The following is a 23,452-nucleotide window of genomic DNA, read 5'->3' as shown; positions in this document are numbered from 1 at the left end:
CACGCACGCACGCACGCACGCATGTGTGCATGCACACCCTCTCTTTCCCTTCCCCCACCACCCACTGCAGCGTGAGGCCCAGGTGGACTTGGCCCAGTTCTGCCTGAGTTGAGAATGACTCACTGCACAGTCACAGCCCTCATTTCAATACAAAAAGGAAGAGAAGAACTTTGCTGATTGGTTCTTTCTTTAGGACTTCACTGGAAGCAGCTGAGTTTTCAATCCTTTAAATTGAGTTGTTTAATCCCATCCAGCTCTCTTTGCTTGCGATGGGTTTTGTGTGCATGTGCATTTAAAGGGAACGGGAGGAGATGCAGTCCATTAAACAGCTCTGTTCGGGTCGCGGCTGTGGAAATTCCATTTGCTGAAGCGCCAAATGTTGTCAGGGCTTTGGGGCACATCTTGTGTGAGTCCCCGCTGGGGAGAGGATTGCAGCTGCTCTTGGGGACAGTTGCTGGGGGCGGGGGTGTTGCTGTAACAGGAGTGAAGAGTCCCTGCTTTCCCATTTCTCTAGGGCAGGGATTTGGGGACCTTAATAAGCAGTGGTGAGTCCTGATTCTGCCACATCCGGCTTCTTCACCAGAATCACATTCCTAAGTGTCCCTTGCCCAATCTCTTTGGTGACCTTCAGGGCACACTATGTACTTGACAGTGGACCTACAGCCATGAAAGACAAAGTCCCTCTTTTCCTGGAGTTTCCTTTCTAGGATATCTAGAAAATGCTCTCTATTGGGCCTTCCCAGTATTTCCAAACACAGCCCTGATATCAGATCGGAGCTCACTGGGGTTCAAGACCCTGAAGCCCATTCAATCAAATCGGACCACAGCCAGAGTGGCGGGGGAGAGACCCCTTCCTATTAAAGGCCCCTTGGAGCCTCCTTCACTATTGGATATGACAACCCTTGCGAAGGTCCTTACATCCAGCCTCGGGGTCTCGAGGCGCAGGTTATCCCCATGTCTTGGAAAATTCTTAATAACAGCTTACTTGTATGAAGTCGTTACTGTGCCAGGAACAGTACTGGACCCTTCACTTATAGTATCTAGAGAACCCTCAGCAGTTCTGTGGGGAAATACCGTAACTATTTCCACTTTACAGTTCAGAAAACTGAGGTCGAGGGAGGTTAAGTAACTTGCACACAGCTAGGAAGTGGTGAGGCAAACTCAGAACCAGACCTGTTTGACTCCAGAGCCCATCCTTTTAATCACATAACCACCATGCCTGTGTTTCATGACGTGGGGCCCTAGCCACCCCCATCAGAACCAGCTGGGCAGTTGAGCTCATGTCTAGTTGTATCATCATCCCCATTTCTGGCCGCCTTCTCATGTTCCACAAGTTCTTGAGAAGAGTTCTGTTTGGTGTGGAAAGCGGTGTGTGTTCTGAAAAAGCTCTCCCTTCAGGCCCCAGACCCTTTGTCTACTTTCTTACGAATTTCTTCTGGGAGCTCTTTGTATATCGAGGACATTTGATTCATCTTGTTGCAAAGTGATTTTCTCTGTCAGTGTGATGATAATAAACCCACACACTCCTCTCCCTGGGTGAGAGCCACTGGCTCCAGGGGACAGCGTGTATGCAGATGTTAATGATGCGGGAGCCGGTGCGGCGGGGCTTCAGGCTTCGGAGACCTGGCTCTGCCCCTCCACCATGTTCCCTCATCCCATTGGCACGTGGCTTCCGGGATGTCTTGTCTGTCATTGTTCCCATTCCACCACGGTGACAGCTCAGTGGTCACACCCTTCTGGCATCCTCAGTTGTCTCTGCTTTTCCGTTATTGAGGATAAGTGGTTCTTTGCTCAGTACCGCCTGCTCCTTGCAGACTTTATCTGAAAATCCCTTTTGTCAGAAAGAATTTGCAGGTGTCAAACTGATATTCTTGGCACCAGAGTAGACATCCTCCCATTAGCTAGAGATCCAATTACTTGTTTTTAAGTGGAAATGCACCCCTGATTCAACAGCCTGGAATGTGGGGCGCATGCTCAGAGCTTCCTGCAGGACCCTGGAGGGGTGGTGGGACCGCGTCTTCCCCTGCCTGGAAGGTGCCAGTTGTTGGCTGTCTCCCGAGCCTGCAGCTGCCCGAGTGAGCTCTGCCCATGAGCCCCAGAGGATGGTTCCTCTCCATGCTCCTGATGATGTGGCTGGCCCAGCAGGGGCCTCAGAGTCGTTCCTCACCCTCACCCCCACTCCCAGTCACCACTGCTTCCCACGCTGCGATTTAAATCCTCGGTATAATGGTGGGTACATGTCACTATACACTTGTCCAAACCCATAGAACATACAACACCAGGAGCAACTCCTAATGTAAACTGTGGAGTCCGGGGGATAGCGCCGCATCCGTGCAGTTTCATCATCACTCCAGTGGGGATGCTGATAACGTGGGAGGCTGTGATGTGCGGGGGCAGGGCTGTGTGGGAAATCTGTGCCTCCTGCTCAGTATTGCTGTGCACCTAAAACTGCTCTAAAAAATAAAGGCTGTTTAAAACAAACAAACAAAAATGTAGAACTTTAAAAAAAAACAACCTCAATCTTAGAAGAGACCCGGATGGACGTCTGGTTCCCGCTGACTGAACATAGCGTCCCAGACAGTTGGCCCCCAGACCTGAGCTTGAATCTCAGCTCTCACCCCTCCTCGCCATGAACCTTGGGCAGCGAGTCGAACCTCCCTGACCTGTGAAATGGGCTAGTGATGTCTACACTTGCCACAGAAACTCTTGTTTAAAGGGCAGTATAAAGCTCCCGCCCACAGCCTGGCCCATCAGAACAACCTGTTGAAGGTTCTTCGGGGGAAGTTGGCCTTTTCACTGTTAAACTCTCCCACCCAGGAGCAAGGCTTATCCCATTTAGATAAGTCTTGTAAAGCTTTAGGGTCTGTTTTTGTAGGCCTTATTCATTCATGATGAAGTTTACTTATGGTACTTTATATTTTTGTTGTGATTTTGAATGGCATTCCTCTCCGGTAATTTTTCTCTCCAGGTGACAGCACAACCTGGTGGTGAAGAGCATGGGCTTTGGGAACAGGCAGTCCTAGAGTCCCATCCTGGCTCTGCCACTTCATAGTTGGTTGGCATTAAGCAAGTGACCTAGCCTCTCTGAGCCGAGTTTCCTTATCCAAAAACCAAGAATAACAGTGGAACCACTCTCCCAGGTTTGTCATGAGGATCCAGTGAGATCCTGACTGTAGAATGCTCGGCAAGGACCCAAAACGTGTAAACAAGTGGTAAACATTGGCTCCTCTGATGCTGGTAATTCTGTGAAGGTCCCAATGGCAGAGACACTGGAGTCAGGAAGATGGTCTCTGTGTTGCCCAGATCCTTCCCACCTCAGTTTCAGCAGCAGAAGCCGGAATGGAAGGTGGTCTGTGTCCTGTGTCCCTGCCTGTCTTTAGGACCGTGCAGATGGCCAGTGGGGGCAGGGTGTTGAGGGGCTCATCGTCCATCTCCAGATCTTAGAAAACCCAAGGGGAAGAGAGTGGGCAGCAAGACCAGCGCCCTCTCTGTACTTTTCCCCTTCCCAACCTCCTCTCCTGAGTCGGAGCTGCCAGGGCCGAGAGCAAGTCCCCATTGTCCGCAGGCTGTGTTTGCAGCATTGCAGGTGGGAAGGCTCCCAGCTGGGTCCAGGAGAAGGAACAGAAATGGCGTCATTGGCAGACGACCTATATCAGGGCCTCTTGCTGCCGCAGACTCTTGCTCCGAATCAAAACCTTCAGATGCCACTGAGCTCTGGAAGGGCATGCCCTGCTAGGGCTACAAACGCAGCCACCCCAGACTCTGCTCAGCATCTCAGAACTGGGGTGTCCTTAACGTTTAGAGCAGAGGTTCTCAACCTTTCCTCTCCCCTAGTTTCAGAGTAACTATGAAGAAAAATTGCTGATGAGAGTTTATAGCTTATGTGACTGTAGAAGCACAAAAAAAGAATGAGAACCACCTTTCTAGAAAATTTAGACGGTAGGGCTATGAGGGCATTGTTCATGGCAGTGCTAGAGTTTCCAGCTCAGGAACCCATTAACTGCGTGGAGAGCGTGGCCCCGCCGTCACATCACACCCAGTGTGACATGCAGCCGTGACCTAGGAGGCTGGTATAGTGCAGGTAGGCCTAAGGAGTGATTTGGGGGCACCTAACAAAAGTACTTAGAGTACACCATGGGAAGAGTGATGTATCCCAGTCCAGGTGGGCCTGGTGCCTCCCCTGTCCTCAGCCCCATGGTACACCTCAGAAGGACCCAGACCGGTGGGGCAGCAGCCCAGGGGCTGCTCCAGCCTTTGCTGAGTTCTGAGAGAAGAGGGTTCATCAGCTTTTCTCTTTGGTGCAAAACTTGGCCCATCAACTCACTGTCTTAGGGCACTGGAGCCCTCACCAGCAGGGGGCTCACAGGAGAACAGACATGGCTGTGTTTGAGGGATGTTTGACTTTGGGGGAGGGGGAGAGTATTGCATTTGTTTTCACAGTCCAGGTCCCAGAAGAAATGGAGCTAAAGAACTGAAGAGGTCCTCAAACGGGGGGCAAGCTGATTGTGCAGAAGAGAAGTAGGTTAAGACTCGTGTAAGAGACGAGCAGGATAGCTCTGGGATTGTGCTGTGACAACGCCATCAGCACTGCCACTCCTAACTGGCAGCCTGAGCCCAGTGCCCCAGATTGGGGTGAGACTGCCTTTGCCTTCCCCTGTCTCAGGAGCAATATCCCTGTTATCCTATCATGTCCCTCTCCTTCTCCATCCTTCATCCCCTCAGTCCATGGAAGTGCTCCCTTGACTTTCCCTTTCCCAGGGAACCCTTGTCACTGTGGTCTGGTGGGTGGGTCAGCTGGGCCCAGGGACTCATCTCTGCTTTAAAGGGATTTAGTTAGGGCCAGCCGAGTGGCACCTTGGTTGAGCTGGCTTAGGATGCCAGCTCTGAGCAGCAAGGCCCCACATGAGGGCCAGTGACGCTGCGCCCTCGACAGCTAACATGGTGAACAACAGCTCGACCTGGTGCTGGGCTGCTGTGAGTCACCAGCGACGGCTAGGCTGCAGTGGGGCTGCAGTGGGTTGCCATGGGCTACCGTGAGCGGCTGTCCGATGGCCGGCGAGCAACTGCCTCACCCAGGAAGAGCGCAATGATCACAATACCAACATGGGCCAGTGAAGCGACGTCCTCCACAACTAGACTAAAGAACAAAAAGGACAGCAACTTGGCTGTTCCCCTTCCCTGATTCCCCAACACTGTTTTCCTCCCCCAATTCCCCAATAAAATCTTTTTTAAAAAGGGGGGATTTAGTTAGTGACAACAGGCACTTTAGCATGGGGTCCCCCCCAGGGGATGCCCCAAACCTGAGAGCTGTGCTGTGAGGAATGGTGGGGAAGACTCTGAGTCCCCAAGGGACCCTCTTCTGACTCGAGTTTCACGGTGACAGGAGCTGCGCTATTCTGTCTCAGGAGGGAGGGCCTGCTGTTGGAAAATGGCCGTACCTCGGTGTCTGCCCCAGAAATGAGGGCTTCCACCTCATGAGAGGCCCCTTCTTGGAGGGCAGCTTAGAGACCTGATGACAGCCTGTCTAACAACCCCACTGCTGGCTTTATTCCTTCACCATGGTGGGTGCTGTGTGTCAGACCCCATGGGTCTGTGTGAGGAGATACGGAGAAGGGGCACAAAAACCGAAGTTTATGGGGTAGTTCAGAGCGCATTGCATCTATTGTCTTCACGAGTCTGCTGGCAGTCCTGGAGTGGTTTTAATTTCCCCATTTGACATAAAAGGAAATTGAGGCATGAGGCTTTACCTTGCCCAAGGTCACACCACCAGGAACCAGAATTAGAAGTCGGGTGTGTCTGATCCCAGAACATCTAAAACCCCACACAAGTTCTGACCTTGCTGCCGAGTGGGGCGGGGATCCAGTGGGTTGGGGGCACTGCTTTACCCAAGCCAGCCCCTCCCGTTGAGTTGCTGGTGTTTTTGCCCTTGGCCGAGCTGCAGTTCTGGACGTATCTTTTCTGTGCAGTCGACTCTGATCAGGGCAGCCATGTGGCTGCCTGGGCTGCTCACTGGCCCAGTGCCCCATCCAGAAGGAGTGGGGCCAGGGGCTGGGATGGCTGAGGGACAGTGTGGGAAGCGGTCCAGGGAGGGACAGGACGGCAGGCCTCTGGTCCACGCTGCCCTGCTCTCCATGGGACCAGCAAGTCCACGGCATGTCCTCACCTCAGTTCTCTTTCCTAAAATTCGATTGGACTGGATTGTGTTAGTCCTGACTTTGTGTGGTCCTGACTCGACTCCCCGGAATACTAATGCAGCCTGCTCAAAAGTGGACAGTCTTCCAGAAGAATGGGACTTGTTTTTCCTTCTCATATCCTTGTCTCAGTTTTTATTTCACTCCAATTTCCATTCCATCCACTCTCCAAAACAAACCAAAACAACCCTTCAATTCCGAAGATTTCTTCACAGTCAGATGGTGCGATTGGGTCAGATGCCAGGCCCGAGAGCTGAGGAGTAGATGTCGGGGCCCAGAACTCGGTTCCTCTTGCCAAGGGCCCACCCCAGACGGGGAAACAAGCAAGGCCCCAGCGTGGACACCCCAAACCAGAGAGGCATGCACCCTTCACCCCTGCAGCCCTCCAGGGGTCCTGCCAAAGACATGGGACGCTTGTTCACTCAGCTCTCCTTATGGCTGATCAGTAGCAAGGTAAAGAGGCAGCCCCAGTCCCCAGGGACAGCCAGCCCTAGGCCCCCATGGCCCAGCAGAGGCACTGGCAGTCACCGCTAAGGGTCCTGGGAGGACTTTGGTCTTCTGAAAAGAGCCCTTGGCAGGGAAGAGAGGTGACCAGTGGTTAACAGTCCCAGAATTGCTCCTGGCAAGAGGTCCTCTGTTCACTGTCATTCTTCCGTGTTTCTGTCCTTTATGCTTTCAGTGCCCCACCTCAGCTACCCTTGATTAAAGGGGGGACCCACAATAATTGCAGTTGGCCTGGTGGCATCCAGCCTGAGGAAGGCAGGTTTGTGTGCCAGGAGTGTTTTAGTACTTATCTCTGCCTGAATTCCTCCCACTCATGAGCAAGTAAGGACCCAGAGCCAGCACGGTAACTGGAGTAAGTGGGTTGAGCGGCGGTGCGTGCTGCCTGGCCCACCCGGACTCCTGATGAAGGCAGAGGTGGGACTGACAAGGGTGGGAAAAGGGGAGGCTGGCTTTTTCCAAGTAGGGCCCATCTACACGAGGGAGTCCACCAAGGGGAGCTGGACAGAAGCCCTACCACAGAGCTTTCCAAACCAGGGCTGCCGTCAGGATCCCCTGAAGCTTTTGGGCCTGAGCTCAGACTTCCTGATTGTTCCCTCAGGTGGGGCCTCGATGCCTGGGTGCGGTATTTTCCACAAACTCCCAGGTGGTTTTCATGTCCATCTCTGGTTGAGAGCCGCAGGTATGGACCAGCATAAGATCCTATCGGAAGACTACAGGCCCTGCCCCAGCTCTCGGCCTTGATGCCCTCTCTCTGTAGGCCTCAGGGTGGTGACCGGGCCAAGGCCCCCTCTTCACCTTGCACCCGCTCATGGCATCTTCAGAAGTCGGAATTTCTCCCAAGATGCGTGTTGATTTTTCCTCCGCTGGAGATGGCCACAGCTGGAGTCAGCCAAGTTTCCCTAACAACTTCCTGTTGGCACGTCATGAGGCCCATGGTTAGGCGGGTTTTTTGGGTGATGCTGAGGACAACCCATCTCCCCACTGCTGATGGAAAGAGCTCCCACCTAACACTCACTTGCTCCATGCCAGACCCAGCACTGGGCATCATTGTGCATGATCTTAGTTCATCTCCAGCACAACCCTTCAAGGGCAGGTTCTCCTGTGTCCCCCACTTTACCTAAAAGGAAACCGAGACTCAGAGAAGTGAAGTAACTTGGTCAAGAGCTCAGCTTAGATTCTCCATGAAACCTTATTTGTCTCACTCTCACACACACACTCATCATGCACATTAAGGCTGGCCAGGTCCCCGTCCGTGTAATTAGTCCCCTGTGTACTCTCATAGCCCTGGTCACACTGTGGGGACAGAGGCTATGTCTAGCACATAGCAGGCACTCAAACATTTTGTGAGAAAGTGAACAAATAGGTTGGCGGGGACGGTGTGGTGACCTGACCCCACTCAGGCCTTCCCCGCTCTCCTGGGCCCTCCCCTGCTGGCACCTGGCCCCGCTAGAACAGACAGGAAACTGGAACTGGAGAAGAGCCTGCCTGCCTCCCGGGCCAGAGCTCAGTGTAGCTTGCAAGTACACTGGGATTCAGTGGAGACCTGGAGGCAAGCAGGAGACCAGGGAGCCTGTGCGACTTTCCTGGTTGCCATGGACCCGTGCCCTGGAGACAGCTGGCCCCCTGCTCATCGCCTGGTAACCAAGCGGTAACGGTGTGTGTGCTGCTCCCCTGCTGCCCTCAGCACAGCAGGCTTATCCCCATTCCCTGCCTAGCTCATGGGGGGAATTTATGATGCTGAGAGTGCACCCTCCTGGTCAGGGGCCTGGCATGATGCAAATGAGCAATGGTTGGCATCAGCAAGAAGGAGACCCTGGGGGTGGGCGGGAAGGGGAGCTGGGGCTTGGTCTCCAAGTTGTCTTGCCCCAGGCTGGCCTTTCTCTTCTCCACCCTCAGAGGGATGGTGACTGGACTGTTTTAAGCTGCCAGAACCCAGGCTGTGTTAGTAGAACTTAACAGTAAGAATAGGTGTGAGCCTTTTGCATATTTTTGCATATATGGTACAGAATTAGGCACTTAGGAAAGGATTTCAAAGTTTATTAAAAATAAGAAAGAAAAGGAAGAGTCCTGATCCCTAAGGTCATGCCTTCAAAGTCAGGCAACACAAACCAAGATACAGTCCTTTCTGTTTTTTAAGTTCTTTTTGCTTTACTAAAACATAAAAGGTTTTTGTTGTGTTTTTTTTTTAAGATTTTGTTGGGGAATTGGGGGAGGGGAACAGTGTTGGGGAATTGGGGAAGGGGAACAGCCAAGTTGTTGTCCTTTAATCTTAGTTGTGGAGGGCGCAGCAAGCTCAGCTCCAAGTCGTCTTGCTGCTCAGCTCAAGGTGCTGTGTTCAATTAGTTGCAGGTGGGCATAGCCACCATCCCATACGGGAGTCGAAGGGGCAGCCTTGTTAAGAGCGCGTGTTCTAGCCCCTGAGCCACCTGGGCAGCAGCTCAGCTCAATCTACTGAGTTAGTCTTTAGTTGCAGGTGGGCGAAGCTCACCATCTCGAACAGGCAACCTTGTTAGGACCACGTGCTCTCACCAGCTGAGCCATCCTGCCACCTGTTGGTGGCTCAGCGGCAGCTCAGCTCCGGCGCAGCTCACTGGCCCATGTGGGAATCGAACTGGCAACCCTGTTGCTCAGAGCTTGCACTCTTGAGCAAGCTCTTAACCAACTGAGCCACTCAGCCGGCCCCATAAAAGGTTTTTAATCAAGGTGGCTTTCTCAATGAGAAATAAAATAGCCTAAGCCATCCTTCTCCCACACCCCTAAATTTAAATGTGCTTTTTGGCAGTGCTTTCCTTGCTGGTTGCAGAAGGCAGAGCTGTGGGACCGGCCCTCCAGGAGATGCTGGGCATGGCCTGCTCTGACCCTGTTGTAGCTGGAAGCTTGTCTGAGAATGGTACCCCTTTCCCAGGCCGTTTAATTTGTGTCCAAGTGGGGGCCTTCAGCCCTGGTGCCTTATCCCAGCACTCCTAGGGTGACTGCTTTGGAGCCTGTAAGAGTCCCTGTGGCCTTCCTTCAGCTCCTCTAGCCTCATTCTGGGACGACAGCCTGGCTTCTTAGGGTCTGTTCTCTGAACAATTCCACCAGCTACAGGAGCCATTCTGTATGTGGTTGGGGACCAAGAGGCCTGATCCAGGGCCAGCCAAGTGGTGCATTGGTTAAGAGCTGGCTTGGGACGCCAGAGGGCCCCGGTTCGGATCCCACATATGAGGGCCAGTGACACTGCCCTCTACAGCTAAGATGCTGAACAACAGCTCAACCTGGAGCTGGGCTGCCGTGAGTCGCCTGCAACGGCGTAGGCTGCAGCCCCTGCTGCAGTGGGTTGCCATGGGCTACGGTGTGTAGCAAGCAACCAGTGTGAGCGGCCAGCAGCTGCCGTGAGCGGCCGTCCAGAAGCCGACGACTGATCTGTCTTGCCCAGGAAGAGCGCAACGATGGTGCCAACTTGGGCCAGTGAAGCAACGTCCTCCACAACTAGACTGAAGAACAAAACAACAGCAACTTGTCTGTTCTCCTTCCCCAATTCCCCAGCGCTATTCCCATCCCCCAATTTCCCAATAAAAATCTTTAAAATAAAAAAGAGGCCTGATCCACTGGGCTGTAACCCTTGTAAAAGGAGCAGAAGGCCCCACAGCTTCTGTTGAAGCCCGACTTAGGTCCCTCTGCACTTACTCTCAGTTCCGCTTCCCAAGAGTTAGGAGCAGCCCAACCTGACCCAGATCTCTGACACATCTCCGTGGCCCCACTGCTCTGGGAAGAGGCATCAGATAGCCCTTGGCAGCGGCCCACATGGGCCATACCACAGCCTCCAGGACCTTTAGCCTGAATTCACCTCTCCTGCCAGTACCTAGTGTGTCCCTTGGAAACACTTTTGCAGCTTCCTCCTGAATGGGACTTGGAGAGGGCCCAGCTTGGGGATTTCCTTCGCTTCTCTCAGGGCTGGAAGGCTGAGCCAGTGGACATCTGGAGCCTAATCAGCTGACCAGTGGCCTAGCCAAACTTTTGACAAAAGTTTCTTAGAGATAAGTGGGCAGAGTGAAGGGGGCGGCCTCTCCATCCATCCCCTTGACCGAAGCTATTGAAAACCATCCATCTTCCATTTCCTGCCTGACGCTGTAAGTCAGCAAGTATTTATCCAACATCTGCCGATGCCTCACCTGGGGATTTCATAGTTAGGAGACCTGGTGGGAGGCGAGGACAGCCCTCCCAGCCTAGGGACTTGGCCTTGCACAGCCCTGGGCCTCCAGCTGTTCCCAGGTGGTGAAGGAGTGGCTAGTAGCACCTCAGGGACAGAGAAAAGGGAGCTCCTGCCACAAAGGGTTTTCCAGGACTGGTCTGTGGACCAGATGTTGGGACAGGGAATGCTTGGGTGAACCATTAAAAGAAGGAAGGGAAGCAGCTGCCACCCCAGAGAGACCATCCCTGGCTGGCTGGAATGCAGCGGGGTGACAGCCTGCAGTGGCCCCATCCATATGATTCCCCTCCCCCACTGAAAGATGCCCTTTGCTGGTGTCAAGTCACCACCTTGAAAGAAAGGCTTTCTCAGCAACACCCTGGCTTCCTTGTCTTTGCTCCCCAAGCCATAGGGGGTGTGAAGCCCCCTCCCCCTCATCCCTGCGGCCTTCCCCTCAGAGTTGCTTTGTCAGATGTTTTCCACACCCAGTTGCCACCGACCTTTTCACTCCAAGATGGCCAGCTCACTCCACTCCAGGGTGAGGGACCAGCTGATGTGCCTTCCCCGCCCCCCCAGCCCGTTGCCATGGTAACAGCAGGCACTCCTGCTCCTGCAGAATATTGCTTTCTTCTAACCTTCCTCCCTCCCTCTCTTTCCCCCCTTCTTTCTCTCACACAAAAAGAAAGCACAAGTGTTTTATATTCATTTTGCAAAAAGCTGTGTAGTGCATACTAATTGGCGTGGCTTCCTCCTGCTTTGAGCCTTTCCCATTCTCGGAGCCAGGATTACAGGCCAGCCTGCTCATTGGAAGGAGGACTAGTTCTGCTTCTAGAAGCCAAGAAGCGCATCTATAGCTCAGGGCCTTTCATCTAGGCCTTGAGCAGGTGCCCCGTAAGCAAGGCTGCTGCTGAGGTCACTGTGTCCTTGTCCCAGCGCTCCCTATCCACAGGCCAACGGCTATGGGTTCTCCAGGGGGTGGAGCACCAAAACCCTGGCCTGGCACAGATACTCAAGTCCAGGTCCAGCTGGACGGTGGCCCCTCTGTTGCCCTGTCCCAGGCCCCTGTTGACATTGCCTCCTACGGCCTTCTCTCCCAAGGGGGCTTCTCCTCGCTCCCCAGGCAGAGGCAGGGTCCTGACCTAGGCCTGCATCGGAGTGTGGCCCCGAAGCCTGAGGTTCAGCCCCTGGACTGAGTGGGGCTTGATGGTCCGCTGGACTTGATGGGCACAGGAGCCTGGGTGTCAGAGAGCCACCTCGGAGCCCCCAAGTGGCACTTCATTCTTTGCCCTCCATTTTGGCAGCCGCTACCCCTCTTTGTCTGTAGGAGGCTAAAGGAGATTGTGATGCTATTCTCCCAATGCCACTTGAAGGGACTGGAAGGCAGGCTGTGTGTGTGTGTGTGTACACACAAGTACACGTGGTGTTGCCCCAGGCAGGGCTGTCTGTCTTCGGGCTTTTTGCCAGCTCCTGGGGACCAGAGACAATTCTGATATGTAAGCACAAGAGGAGTGGCTGGGATTACTGCAGGAACCTGTAGACAACTTTCCAGCTTTAATTGTGCAATTGAAGTGGAATTTGCATTCATTTGCCATTTGGTGTTAAACTTCCTAAAATAAGAATTCAGAAAGTAAAATATGCAGCTTTGCTGGCTGTGCTCTCCAGTGGGGCGGGAGGAGGCGATACAGAGATGGGCGGTGCACATCCTCTTTGGTGGGGAATGAGATTGGAGCCCTCCATGTGGGACCTGCCCAGTCCCTAAGCCAGGGCCATTGACCACATTCTGCTGTGACACCGAAAGCCTCGTAACACAAGCGGTGTCTAAAGTATCAGCTATGACCTTCACGACAGCCATGCACATATGAGGAAACTGAGGCCCGGGTACTTCCGAAGCACTCCACTCCCCTCAGGCCGAGTTGCTGGCCTCCATAGCACTTCCTGCAAGCCTGTGACCTCTTCAGAGTCCTGTCCTAGTCAGCCTGCGTCTCCTCCAACCGGCACAAGTCCCTGCCTACAGCCGGTGCTCAGTAGATGCTGGGGGAGAGGGGTTGTATGGATGAAGTTAACTGGTGCTCCAGTTTGGGTTTGCAGTGGACTCCTGTTACCTTGACCAGGTGACTGTGTGTAATGTAAGGTGAGACAAGTGAAGGCATGAATTCTGGCTGGCTGAGAGCAAGGACAGCTTCCTCCTCTTCCTCCTTTGTCCCCCGCCTTCTCTTGCAGCCTGGCCCTGGGGCCACTCAGAGGTTGGGGACATTTCACAGGGGCCGGGCCTCTCAGGTGCTGCGGCTTCTTCCTCAGCGTCTTTTCTGACAGGGAAATCAGCAGCCATTGGAAACCTGATGTGGGTCAGTGTAGCCCTGTGGGGTCGGGATCTAGCTGAGTGTGGCCTGGCCCCAGCTCCCTTGTACTTTTCTCACTTGCTGCCTGGAGAACAAGTGCTTTTGTACCCCTGCATAGCCAGGCCTGAGAGGAGAAGCCTGCAGTTTAGAGGAGTGGGCCACACGAGGGGTGCAGGGATGCTGACAAGAGATGTAAAGACACAGGTTGCCTCCTCGGGCTCTTCAGCTCTCCTGGGAGTCCGAACCAGGTGTGAGATCGCAGGAGGTCAGCGAGGCCCATCACCAGCACCACCACCACGGCCATGGACAGAGCAAGAAGCAGATTGCTCTTGAGTACCGCGGGACTGGGAATTAGGGGGCCAGTTTGGGGTTTTAACTTCACTCTTTCTTTAGATACAGTTCACATATCATTCACCCTTTATTTTATTTTATTTTTTTTTATTGGGGAATTGGTGGGATGGGAACAGTGCTGGGGAATTGTGGGAAGGGAAACAGACAAGTTGCTGTTGTTTTTGTTCTTCAGTCTAGTTGTGGAGGACGTTGCTTCACTGGCCCAAGTTGGCACCATCATTGCGTTCTTCTCAGGCAAGGCAGATCAGTTGCCGGCTTCTGGACGGCCGCTCATTGCGGCTACTGGCCGCTCACACTGGCTGCTGGCTACACACGGTAGCCCATGGCAACCCACTGCAGCAGGGGCTGCAGCCTACACCGTCGCCGGCAACTCACAGCAGCCCAGCTCCAGGTCGAGCTGTTGTTCAGCATCTTAGCTGTAGAGGGCAGTGTCACTGGCCCTCATATGTGGGATCCGAACCGGGGCCCTCTGGCATCCCAAGCCAGCTCTTAACCATCGCGCCACTCGGCTGGCCCTCATTCACCCTTTTAAAGTATACAAACAACTCAGTTTTAGTATTTGCATGTGGTTGTGCTACCATCACCCCTATCTAATTCCCAAACATGTTCACCCCAAAAAGAAACCCTGTGCCCATGAGCAGTCACCCCTGTGTCCTTCCCCCTAGCCCCTCGCAACCACTAATCTGCTTTTTGTCTCTGTGGATTTACCTATTCTGGACATTTCACATACAGTGTGTGACTTATGCATCTGGCTTCTTTCACTCAGCAGGATTTTTCATGGTTCATCCATGCCATAGCAGGTATTAGACCTGTGTCCCTTAATGTCTCCAAATCATACTCCCTGGCATGGATATGCCACATTCTGTTTTCCGTTTATCAATCGATGGATGTTTGGGTTGTTTTCGCTTTCTGGCTATGATGAACAGTGCTGCCTTGGACATTCCTATGAAGTTTTTGTGTGGACATGTTTTCAGCCTTGATGGGTAAATACTCGAAGTGAGAGTACACCTATGGAAACCCTGTGTTTAACTTTTTGAGGTGCTGCTGGCTTGCTTCTTGCCTCACTGTTTAATTTTGGACACATCACTCCCCCACCTGGATTCCCTGGTCTCCCTTCACCTCTTTGACCTTTAGACAGAGGCTTGCTTAGAGAGCCGAGTGTCTGGAGTGCATGCCCTGTGCACATCCTGCGAGGCAGGGCTCGGGCTGCTCCTGCGCACAGCACGGCACTGCTGCTGCTTTGCTGTTCCCCCACCCCACCCTTCCCTCCCCTCTGTCCTCTTTCTGCCTTTGCCAAAGCAGAGAACCTTCTGAGGGTCTCCCTGCTTCTGGACCTAGTCCTACCCAGGCCCCTGGCTCTCGGCCTGGACACCAGGGCAGCCCTTGCTCCTGCTGTTCATCTGGGCTGCTTAGCAGCCTTGTTTTTCAGCCAGCCCGGATCCATTCCATGCAGCCCAACAGTCAGAATGTTCCAAAATCACATATACCAAAGCACGGAAGGGCAGGCACGGATGGGTCTGCCTCCAGACCATGGACTGGGGCGGGTCTCACCCACCTGCAGCCCCGGCACGTGGACAGCACACGGGAGAGACTGGGGAAGCACAAGGACAGCTGGGAGGTGGCATCTGTGTGAGTGCCATGTCCAACCTGGGTGAGATGAGTGCGGCAGGGTGGGGAGTGTAGCCTCTTGGGGAAATTGTGTGCAAAACACACCTTGCTGCTGGAAGAAGACCATGGGTCTGGAAGGGACAGGCAAGGGGATCAGTTGTGTGTGCCAGGCTGGCAGAGGGGATACCAGGAGAAGTGACAACTGGACAGGGTAGGATGAGGCACTGGCATGTTAGCTGCCTTGAGACAGGAACCACTTTCTAGCGTTGAGTGTTTAGTAGCTTTTTTTTTTTTCAAGATAAAATTCTCCCTTTAAAAATACATAGTTTAGTGGTTTTAGCATATTGGTAAGGTTATGTAACCATCACCACTATCTAACTCCAGGACATTTCCATCATCCACAGAGAGCCCTAGCGTAGCCTTACCTTGACTTTAGTCAGCATATCCCGCCAGCTGGCCTGTCATGGTACCTGGGCCCACCTGGATCTCTGCATCGCTTCCAGTGGTCCAGGGCCCTCTGGATTGTCAGGGCAGCCCTGCGAGACCATGTGACAGCACTGACCCTCTGGACTGTTCTCCACGCTCAATTCTGCGTCTTCCCTGAAACAGCTTGGAGGCATAGGTCAGGCTCAGAGGCCCCACCCTACTCGTATCTGTGAACACCGTGGAGGCAGCCGAGAATTGAACAGCATGTCTGAAAATTAGGAAGTCCTCCATCCTGGAGTCCAGAGTTACACCCCAAATGTGGAGGGTCCTTTGGGGTCTGCCATGGCCTGGTGTCACCTCTGCAAAAGGATCTGTCCTATGGCCTGGTGAGGGGTTGGGCCATGGCTGCCACACCTAGAAGTGTGGCCTGGAGAGCACTGCTGGTCATGGTCTGGGCATCAGCTGCCCTTGTGCCTGAGTCTCGTATCTCCTGGGGACCCTGACATCCCCACTCTGGGGACCAGAAAAGAGTAGGCATGGGAGAGCTGACTTCCAGGCCTCGGATTCCAGCTTCCTTCCTCTAGTGCTCCTGTCCACTGCCTGTCTTTGTTCTCTTCAATCTAATCCTTTGTAGAACTTTCTGGGCACTGTTACAGCCATAGTCCTGGCAGTTGTCACCAGCCCATCACACTCTGCAGACCCCTCCCCACCTCCTAGATGTAGCTGGCTGTGGAGGTCTTTGTCCCTCATCTTCTGCTTTTCTCCCCCCAGGTTATCCTGAAGGATCTGGAGGTGCTGGCAGAAATTGCTTCCTCCCCTGCAGGCCAAACAGATGACCCAAGCCCCCTCGATGGCCCCGACCTCCGGGTCAGCCACTCAGAGCTTCAGGTGCCCACCCCTGGCAGAGGCGGCCTACTGACCAGTCCCGGTAAGTAATCCCTTGATGATTCCAGTTTCACGGACCCTGGGAACGCCAGTGCTCTGTCTTATCCTGGACCAGGCCATCCTTGGGGCTGTCACTCTTGAGCCCTGGAGTTCTGCCCAAGTGTGACAGGTCAGTGATCTGCCACTCTCCAAGAGGCAAGTGGACCTCGCTGTCCTGCTGCCTCCTAGCTCACACTCCAGCAGCCCTCTCACCCCATATCCCTTTTTCCTCATCTTCCTCCACCGTTCACCCTTTTGAGCCATTGGCTAAATATAAAACCACCTGAATCAGCTGCTTGTCTCTCCCTGGGGCAGTGTCTCCGTAGTCAGGAATCAAGGGGCTTTGGAGTCGAGTCTCACAGGTAGAAGACTAGGCAGCCATTTCCTTCCTCACCGAGAAGCTAAAAATAGCTCTCAACATGGCAGGCAGCCCAGGCAAGAGACAGTATAATTCAAACAGGATGTTTCCGGGCAGCCCTTGGCCATGAAGATGGCCGTGGCATTCCTGATGGTCACTCTTCAGGCTCCTTCTAGACGTCAGACAGCCCTTCTCCCAGTGCGACTTCTAGCACCTCCCTCCCAGGCAGGTGCCAGTTCCCTCCAACAACACCATCCTGAAAAATGCCCAGGGATGCAAGTCAAGAGGAAAGTACCCGGCAAATCTTGGGTGTTTGCCTGGAGTCTCTTTGTCCCCTGAGCAGCTCTTGACATCCAGGCACAAGGCCCTAGACAGCTTCTCTGATACTGAAGCCAAACATCAGATAGATTTGGGGCCTTTCAGCAGCAGCCTCCCTTCTGTGGCCTTCCCAGGCTGGTCCCAGAAAACACCTGGAAACACCTGCTCCCTGGAGCCACCGGAACCCTGACTGCAGGCTTGGCTGCACCCCAAGACTGCGAGGTCATCACAGACGGCCCGTGCACTGAAGACATCTCCCCAGTGATACTCGAAGTCCAGTCCCACCCCGGCCCTTGCAGCAGGGTATCATGTAGCACCCAGGCCTTAGTCTACCATCACTGCACACACACTCTGCCTGCAGCTGGTCCCAAGTTTCCAGCTGTTTCTGCCTGAAGCAAGGGAGGAGTAAGGGGCTCTAGCAGCAGCCCACCTTCCTTCTCTTGTTTCCCCAGGATGCAGTAGTTTCCTTGCCAACAAGCCCAGTTTCCTCTGGGCAACCAGAGGCCATCGTCAGGGAGGCTCCCATATCCTGACCTGGGACCCCTGCTGAGGTTCCCACCCTCTTTCCCACAGCCCAGGACTCCATTCTCCATCCTGCGTCCCCAAGTCGGCCCTTGGCAGTCAACCTGAAGTCCTCCAGATGGATGACAGGAATGCCACAGGCTGAGTGTGGGGGCCAAGCCTTCGTGTGGGGGTAGGACCCTGCATGAGAGACGTGAGGAGCAGAAGGCTCTTCCTTGGAAAAGGGGGGCAGGCAGGAATTGGGTGGCAGTGAGACCTGACTGGAAGAGGGGGCAGCAGCCAAGATGAGGCACCTGCAGGGCAGAGTGCGGCCCTCAGATTCCCTTGTTGGAGTGTCTCTCCCCAGTGGCAGAGGCAAAAAGCTGAGGCAGCACAGCCCCAGGCAGGGGGCAGGGGAAGACACCCTGATCTCCCAGGGCCCTGCCTCCATCTGTAAAGTGGCTTTTCTCCCCGGGAAAGTGAAATGGATGACTGAAGTGCTTACTAGCTAGAGGCCGGATGGGCCAGAGAAATGGCTGTGGGCAGCCCAGGTCTTCTGGAGAGGGCCGAGTGTGCCCTACAGCAGCAAGCCCTTTTAGCTGCTTGGGAACAAGGGCTGGTGGATACATGGATGGCAAAGCACTCTGAACCCCAGCTCCTGGCCCCCCGCAAGAGGGGTGGGCCACTAACGAGGCTGAGGCAGTGAAGATTTGCCCCAGCTCACCAAGGCTGTCAGACTGGCTCACATCAGCCAGGGACTCACCCTGAATTCATAGAAATATAACCAAGTATGCCAGATGAGAAGAAATTACATCCTGGAAAGAACAAGGAAGTGCCCACAGCCAATAATGTTTTGATTCAAGGATTCACAGCGCTGAGCGCCACGCCTGAGACTCCTGTGTGCACTTCAAGTAGTGTGGGAACCACGCATGCGTGTGTGTTCACAGCTGGCACCAGATTTTTCAAAGGAGTCTAATTTTAAAAGGTCAAGGTCAAGCTCATACCAGTAATACAAGAGCATGGGAAGCCAGAGCTGGTCCCTAGCTGCCTTGGGGAGGGCACGCACCAGGCACCGAGGTTGCTGAGGGTAGCCGTTAGGTCAGAAAGCATGCAGGAAGTGTACACTCCTTCCTCTGTGGGCTGCTCTTCGTCACATTACTTCTCAGGCATGCGAGCAAGGGGGCCATTCTGTCTGTTTCCATCTAGCTGTACATGTGGACAGCGGCTGCAGGGCCAAACCCTCTTCCTGTTTGGATTCTGCTTTCCTCTGGCTCTCCAGGGCACAGCTCTGAGAACTTGCAGACTGCAGTGCTATGTCCCTTTAGGGTAGATCGCTTCACCCAACCCCTGTAAAGGGATTTTCTGGAAAGCCAAGGAGGCAGGGAGCCTAGCAAAGATGAAGTCGTGGTGTTGGTAGGAAACCAGATGGCCCCGCCTGCATGTTGGGTCTGTAAACTCAGATGGTGCAGATGGCATGCAGCAGTAGGGGAGCTGCTGTGTCGGCCTAAGTGGGCCACACTGTGCTCCCCGGGGCCCATAGGCAGAGTTGCCCACATAGGGTTTTCCTCTTGCCTGCTCAAGTGTCAACATCTGTCCCTCCAGTAGTACAGGCAGAGGCTGTGGTGTTGTGCCCCCTTTGTTCCTGACCTTTGCAGAGCCCCAGGCTGGGAAGAGGGCCACCTCTGGGGGAGTCAGGAGGGGAGCCGCCTGGGTGGGTAGCCCCAAGGGAAGCCTGTGGAGGGACACCACATTTCCCTGGCTCCCTCGACTGTGATTTGGTGAAATGAAATGAAACAACCACTTGGGTCTCCTATCACTTGGCAACTTTTGTGCCTTCTCTGCCCATCTACACTCGGGGGAGAAGGAGAGGGGCGTCAGCCAAGGCTATTCCAGGCCCTGGGGAGAGAGCATGTTGAGCCCCCCTCGAGCAGACCCAAGGGGCCTGAGCCTGCACAGCAGGCTTGGCAGGAGCAGGAGGCCTCTAGGACAGTCCCCTGTTAGAGCCGTGCCTGACCCTCCCTCCTGGGGCTTGGACGTCCCTCCTGCAGGACTGGGAGCAGCCTTAGCCAAGCCCAGGAAATCTGGACCAAAGGTCACCCAGGACTGATGTTTACCCCTAAAACCCAGTCTGCCCTGTCCTTTCCTTCTGCCCACCGGGCCCGTTCTTGGTGGGATAAAAACTCATATCAGGGCTCTCTGGTTCAAGATGGATTTGATTTGACCCCAGCTCTAAAAACATGGGCAAAGATGAAATGTCCTGCTTTGGTTTTGTTCCTTATAGCCCAGGCTGGTGTGGCCAAATGCAGAAAAAGTTCTAGAAGAAAGCTAGCAAGCCATCCCTGTTGATCCCTTATTGGGACTGTAAGTGCTTCCCACATGTCAGCTCACTGAGCCTCACTGTGGATTAATTAGCTTGCGACATCTCAGAAGAGAGCACCGTTGTCATTCCCACCTGGGATGGGGGATTGCAACAGGCATTGGTGCTGACCCAGGAGCCTGGCCTGACAGCCTGCTCTCTTCACCCCACTCTCAGGACGGGAACACAGGCGAACCCCAGCCTTGACCAGCACTGAAAGCCTCTGCCACCCAAGGAGAGGAACAGAGCAATGGTAGCTAGGCCGGTGGTCTCCCCTGGGTGCTGGGTCATGACTCCAGCCTGGCAGTTTCTCGGGGTAGCCCTCCTCTTCACAGTGACTTTAGGAACCCCCTTCTGGCCTCAGGCCACCTCAGCACCTCATTTCTTTCCCTCCTTCTGCCTCCATCTCCTCCAGCCGCACCAGACCATTTCCCAGCCCCCAAAAGCTTTACCTGTTGCTCTTTGAGCCTTAAAAGCCCTTCTTCCCACACACTCTTTTCAGGTAATGTAGAAGAGCCCAGGCGCTGAGGTTGGAAAGATCTAGCTTTATAGCCCAGCTCTGTCTCGCCTGTCCTATGACCTTGGGCACGTGTCCTGCCTCGGTACCACGTCTCTCTCCTCTGTAAATTGGGCAATGGGGCGGTTGGAGGCTCTGTGAGCTCTGGTTTTTTTGTTTTTGTTTTTGTTTCTTAAAGATTTTATTGGGGAGTTGGGGGAGGGGAACAGTGTTGGGGAATCAGGGAAGGGGAACAGACAAGTTGCTGTCCTTTTGTTCTTCAGTCTAGTTGTGGAGGACGTCGCTTCACTGGCCCATGTTGGTATTATCATTGCACTCTTCCTGGGTGAGGCAATCGCTCCCTGGCCATTGGACGGCTGCTCACGGTGTCTCAGGGCAGCTCACGAAAGCGCACGCCCGCTGCCGGCCAGCCCCACTGCAGCCTACACCGTCACCAGCGACTCACAGCAGCCCAGCTCCAGGTCGAGCTGTTGTTCACCATCTTAGCTGTAGAGGGCGCAGCGTCACTGGCCCTAATGTGGGGTCCAAACCGGGGCTCTGCTGCTCAGAGCTGGTGTCCCAAGCCAATTCTTTTTTTTTTTTTTAAAGATTTTATTGTGGAATTGGGGGGAAGGGGAACAAACAAGTTGCTGTCCTTTTGTTCTTCAGTCAAGTTGTAGAGGACATCGCTTCACTGGCCCATGTTGGTATTATCATTGCGCTCTTCCCGGGTGAGGCAGATCGGTCGCCAACCTCTGGACGGCCAGCCACTCACAGCGGCTCCTGGCAGCTCACACCAGCTGCCGGCCGCTCACGCCGGCTGCCAGCCCCTCGCAGCAGGGGCTGCAGCCTATACCGTCGCTGGCGACTCATGGCAGCCCAGCTCCAGGTTGAGCTTTTGTTCACCATCTTAGCTGTAGAGGGCAGTGTCTCTGGCCCTCATGTGGGATCCGATCCGGGGCCCTGCTGCTCAGAGCTAGCGTCTGAGGCCAGCTCTTCACCAACGCGCCTCTCCGCTGGCCCTCTGTGAGCTCTTGCATGGAAGGGGCTAAGATAAACCCTTGTGAGGCGCTGCCTTTGCTTCTGTCCTTAGTACAAGAACTCAGTGTGCTTCAGGGCAGCTCAGACGGCCCCTCCTCTGTGCGGCTGGCTGGTGGAGCCCGGACCAGACTCCTGTGCTGCCTCTGTTCCTCCCACCCGTCACTGTGCATGGGTGCTGGGGGTCACATTTGATTCCCCCCTTGGCTGTGACCTCTTAGACCGTGCTTCTCAGGGTGCAGGTTGTGCAGCCTCAGCATCACCTAGAAGCTCATCAGAAATGGGGATACTCGGGCCCACCTCATACTCAGAATTACGTTTTATTAGGGTCACCAGGTGACTTGTGTTCTCCTCACGGTTTCAGTAGCACCAATCAGACCGCAGGGGCCTGTTGTACTCATCTCTGAATCCCAGCATCAGGCGCCCATAACAGTACCGGCTTTCCAAATTCATTATGATGATGAGAGGAGGGATACCAGGGCCCAATGCCAGGTCTGAGGCTCCCCTAGCTCCACTGCCCAGGCCTTTTCTAGTCAGCAGATGGAGAGCCTAGCCCCCTCTGCCCCCGGGCCATCACTGTTGACCATCCTGAGGGCCCCTTCCTCCTCTCCCCTCTCCAGTGCTACTGGCTCCTGCAGCAGCCGCAGCGCCATCCTAGTGCAGCCCCTCTCCCCTGCCATGTCAGCTTCAAGTTCCTCTCGGGCCCCGTTGTGGCCAGTAGTGCATCTCTTGCTCTGAACTGGGCAGCTGGAAAGCTTCCTGGATTTGGGTGGCTGCCCTTCATAGAGGGCTCCCCAACCTCAACTGGACTGGCCCAGAGAAAAGAAAGTGACCACCTTTTGGATCAGGTCCCAACGATGCTGTTGCTGCAGCATCTTAACCACCCTTTTTTTGTCCATGCAGCCGTGGGTTTGAGCGCTCTGATTCGACAGACGCCACAGCCCCCCTGAAACCCTGACTCATAAGAGCCCTTGGCCCCCCTCTGTCCCGGGGAAGCTAACCCCTCTCCACCTGTCCCCCTTGATTTCAAACCAGCCTCCCAGTTGTGCAGCCCCCTCCTCGGAGCACTTCCTGTGCCAGGAACTGCGTGTTAAGCAACTTAACCCTGTGAGACTCACAGACAGGAACTGCCACCCGGGAGAAGGTGTCACTTCCTCAAGACTGCCTGCCTGTTAGCGACAGGACCTGGATCTCATCTGGGTCCTCTGGCCCTTCCCCCACACCCTCAGGGCAGCCCATCCAGATGCCAGGAGCAGAGCAGGGACCCTGCTGGCCTGGGCTGGGCGGCTAATGTTTTCCCATCTGGTTTTGTTGAACTGTAACTCACGTTGTGTATTGAGGCCAGAGCTATTTTTATCCTGACATGTGAGGCTCCTTCACGTCATAACCACAAAACTCAATCCAAAACATCCCAGAGAAGGTTGTTTGTGAGACGCTCTGCAGATTCTCATGTCGCCACATCAGGTTTCACTTAGTAACATCTGCGGGGCTGGCTCTCCGGCCGCCCACCCCACCAGTCTGGTTTTGTGTACCGAGTGCTCCCAACAGCATCTGTCTGCCCCTGGGCCAGCGGTGGTCACGTGAGCTTCCTGCCAGAGCCCGCTTCTCTCCAAACCAGAAATGCGAGGCAAGCAGCATTTGGCTACAGGACTGGTCCTCAGCAGGATTGCGGAATGAAACTCCTGCTCTTCTGAGCCCCCCAGAGGGCGCCTCTCTCCTGAGCCCCATGACCAGGTGGTTCTCTCCTCCCCACCTCCTCCCTGGGGGGCCTGGAAGACTGTGCTGTCTGTAATGTCGCCTGAGTAAAAGCCTCTCAGTCGTCAGCAGGTCCTCAGTACAGTGCGGAGGACGCACCCTGTATCGGGACCCTGGGC

General features: G+C 54.5%; 1 protein-coding gene across 1 annotated transcript in view; it reads left to right on the top strand.

Annotated features, from left to right (window-relative positions):
* VAC14 (VAC14 component of PIKFYVE complex) overlaps window positions 1–23,452 on the top strand; it is a 100,556-nt gene that overhangs the window by 33,076 nt on the left and 44,028 nt on the right. The window contains exon 13 of the mRNA XM_019654108.1: window positions 16,359–16,515. Coding sequence (XP_019509653.1) covers window positions 16,359–16,515 — 157 coding nt within the window. The remainder of the gene's footprint in view (window positions 1–16,358; window positions 16,516–23,452) is intronic.

This window comes from Hipposideros armiger, unplaced genomic scaffold (assembly GCF_001890085.2).
Source record: "Hipposideros armiger isolate ML-2016 unplaced genomic scaffold, ASM189008v1 scaffold_9, whole genome shotgun sequence".
In the NCBI taxonomy this organism is placed as follows: Eukaryota; Metazoa; Chordata; class Mammalia; order Chiroptera; family Hipposideridae; genus Hipposideros; species Hipposideros armiger.
This window is presented reverse-complemented; position numbering and strand designations above follow the sequence as displayed.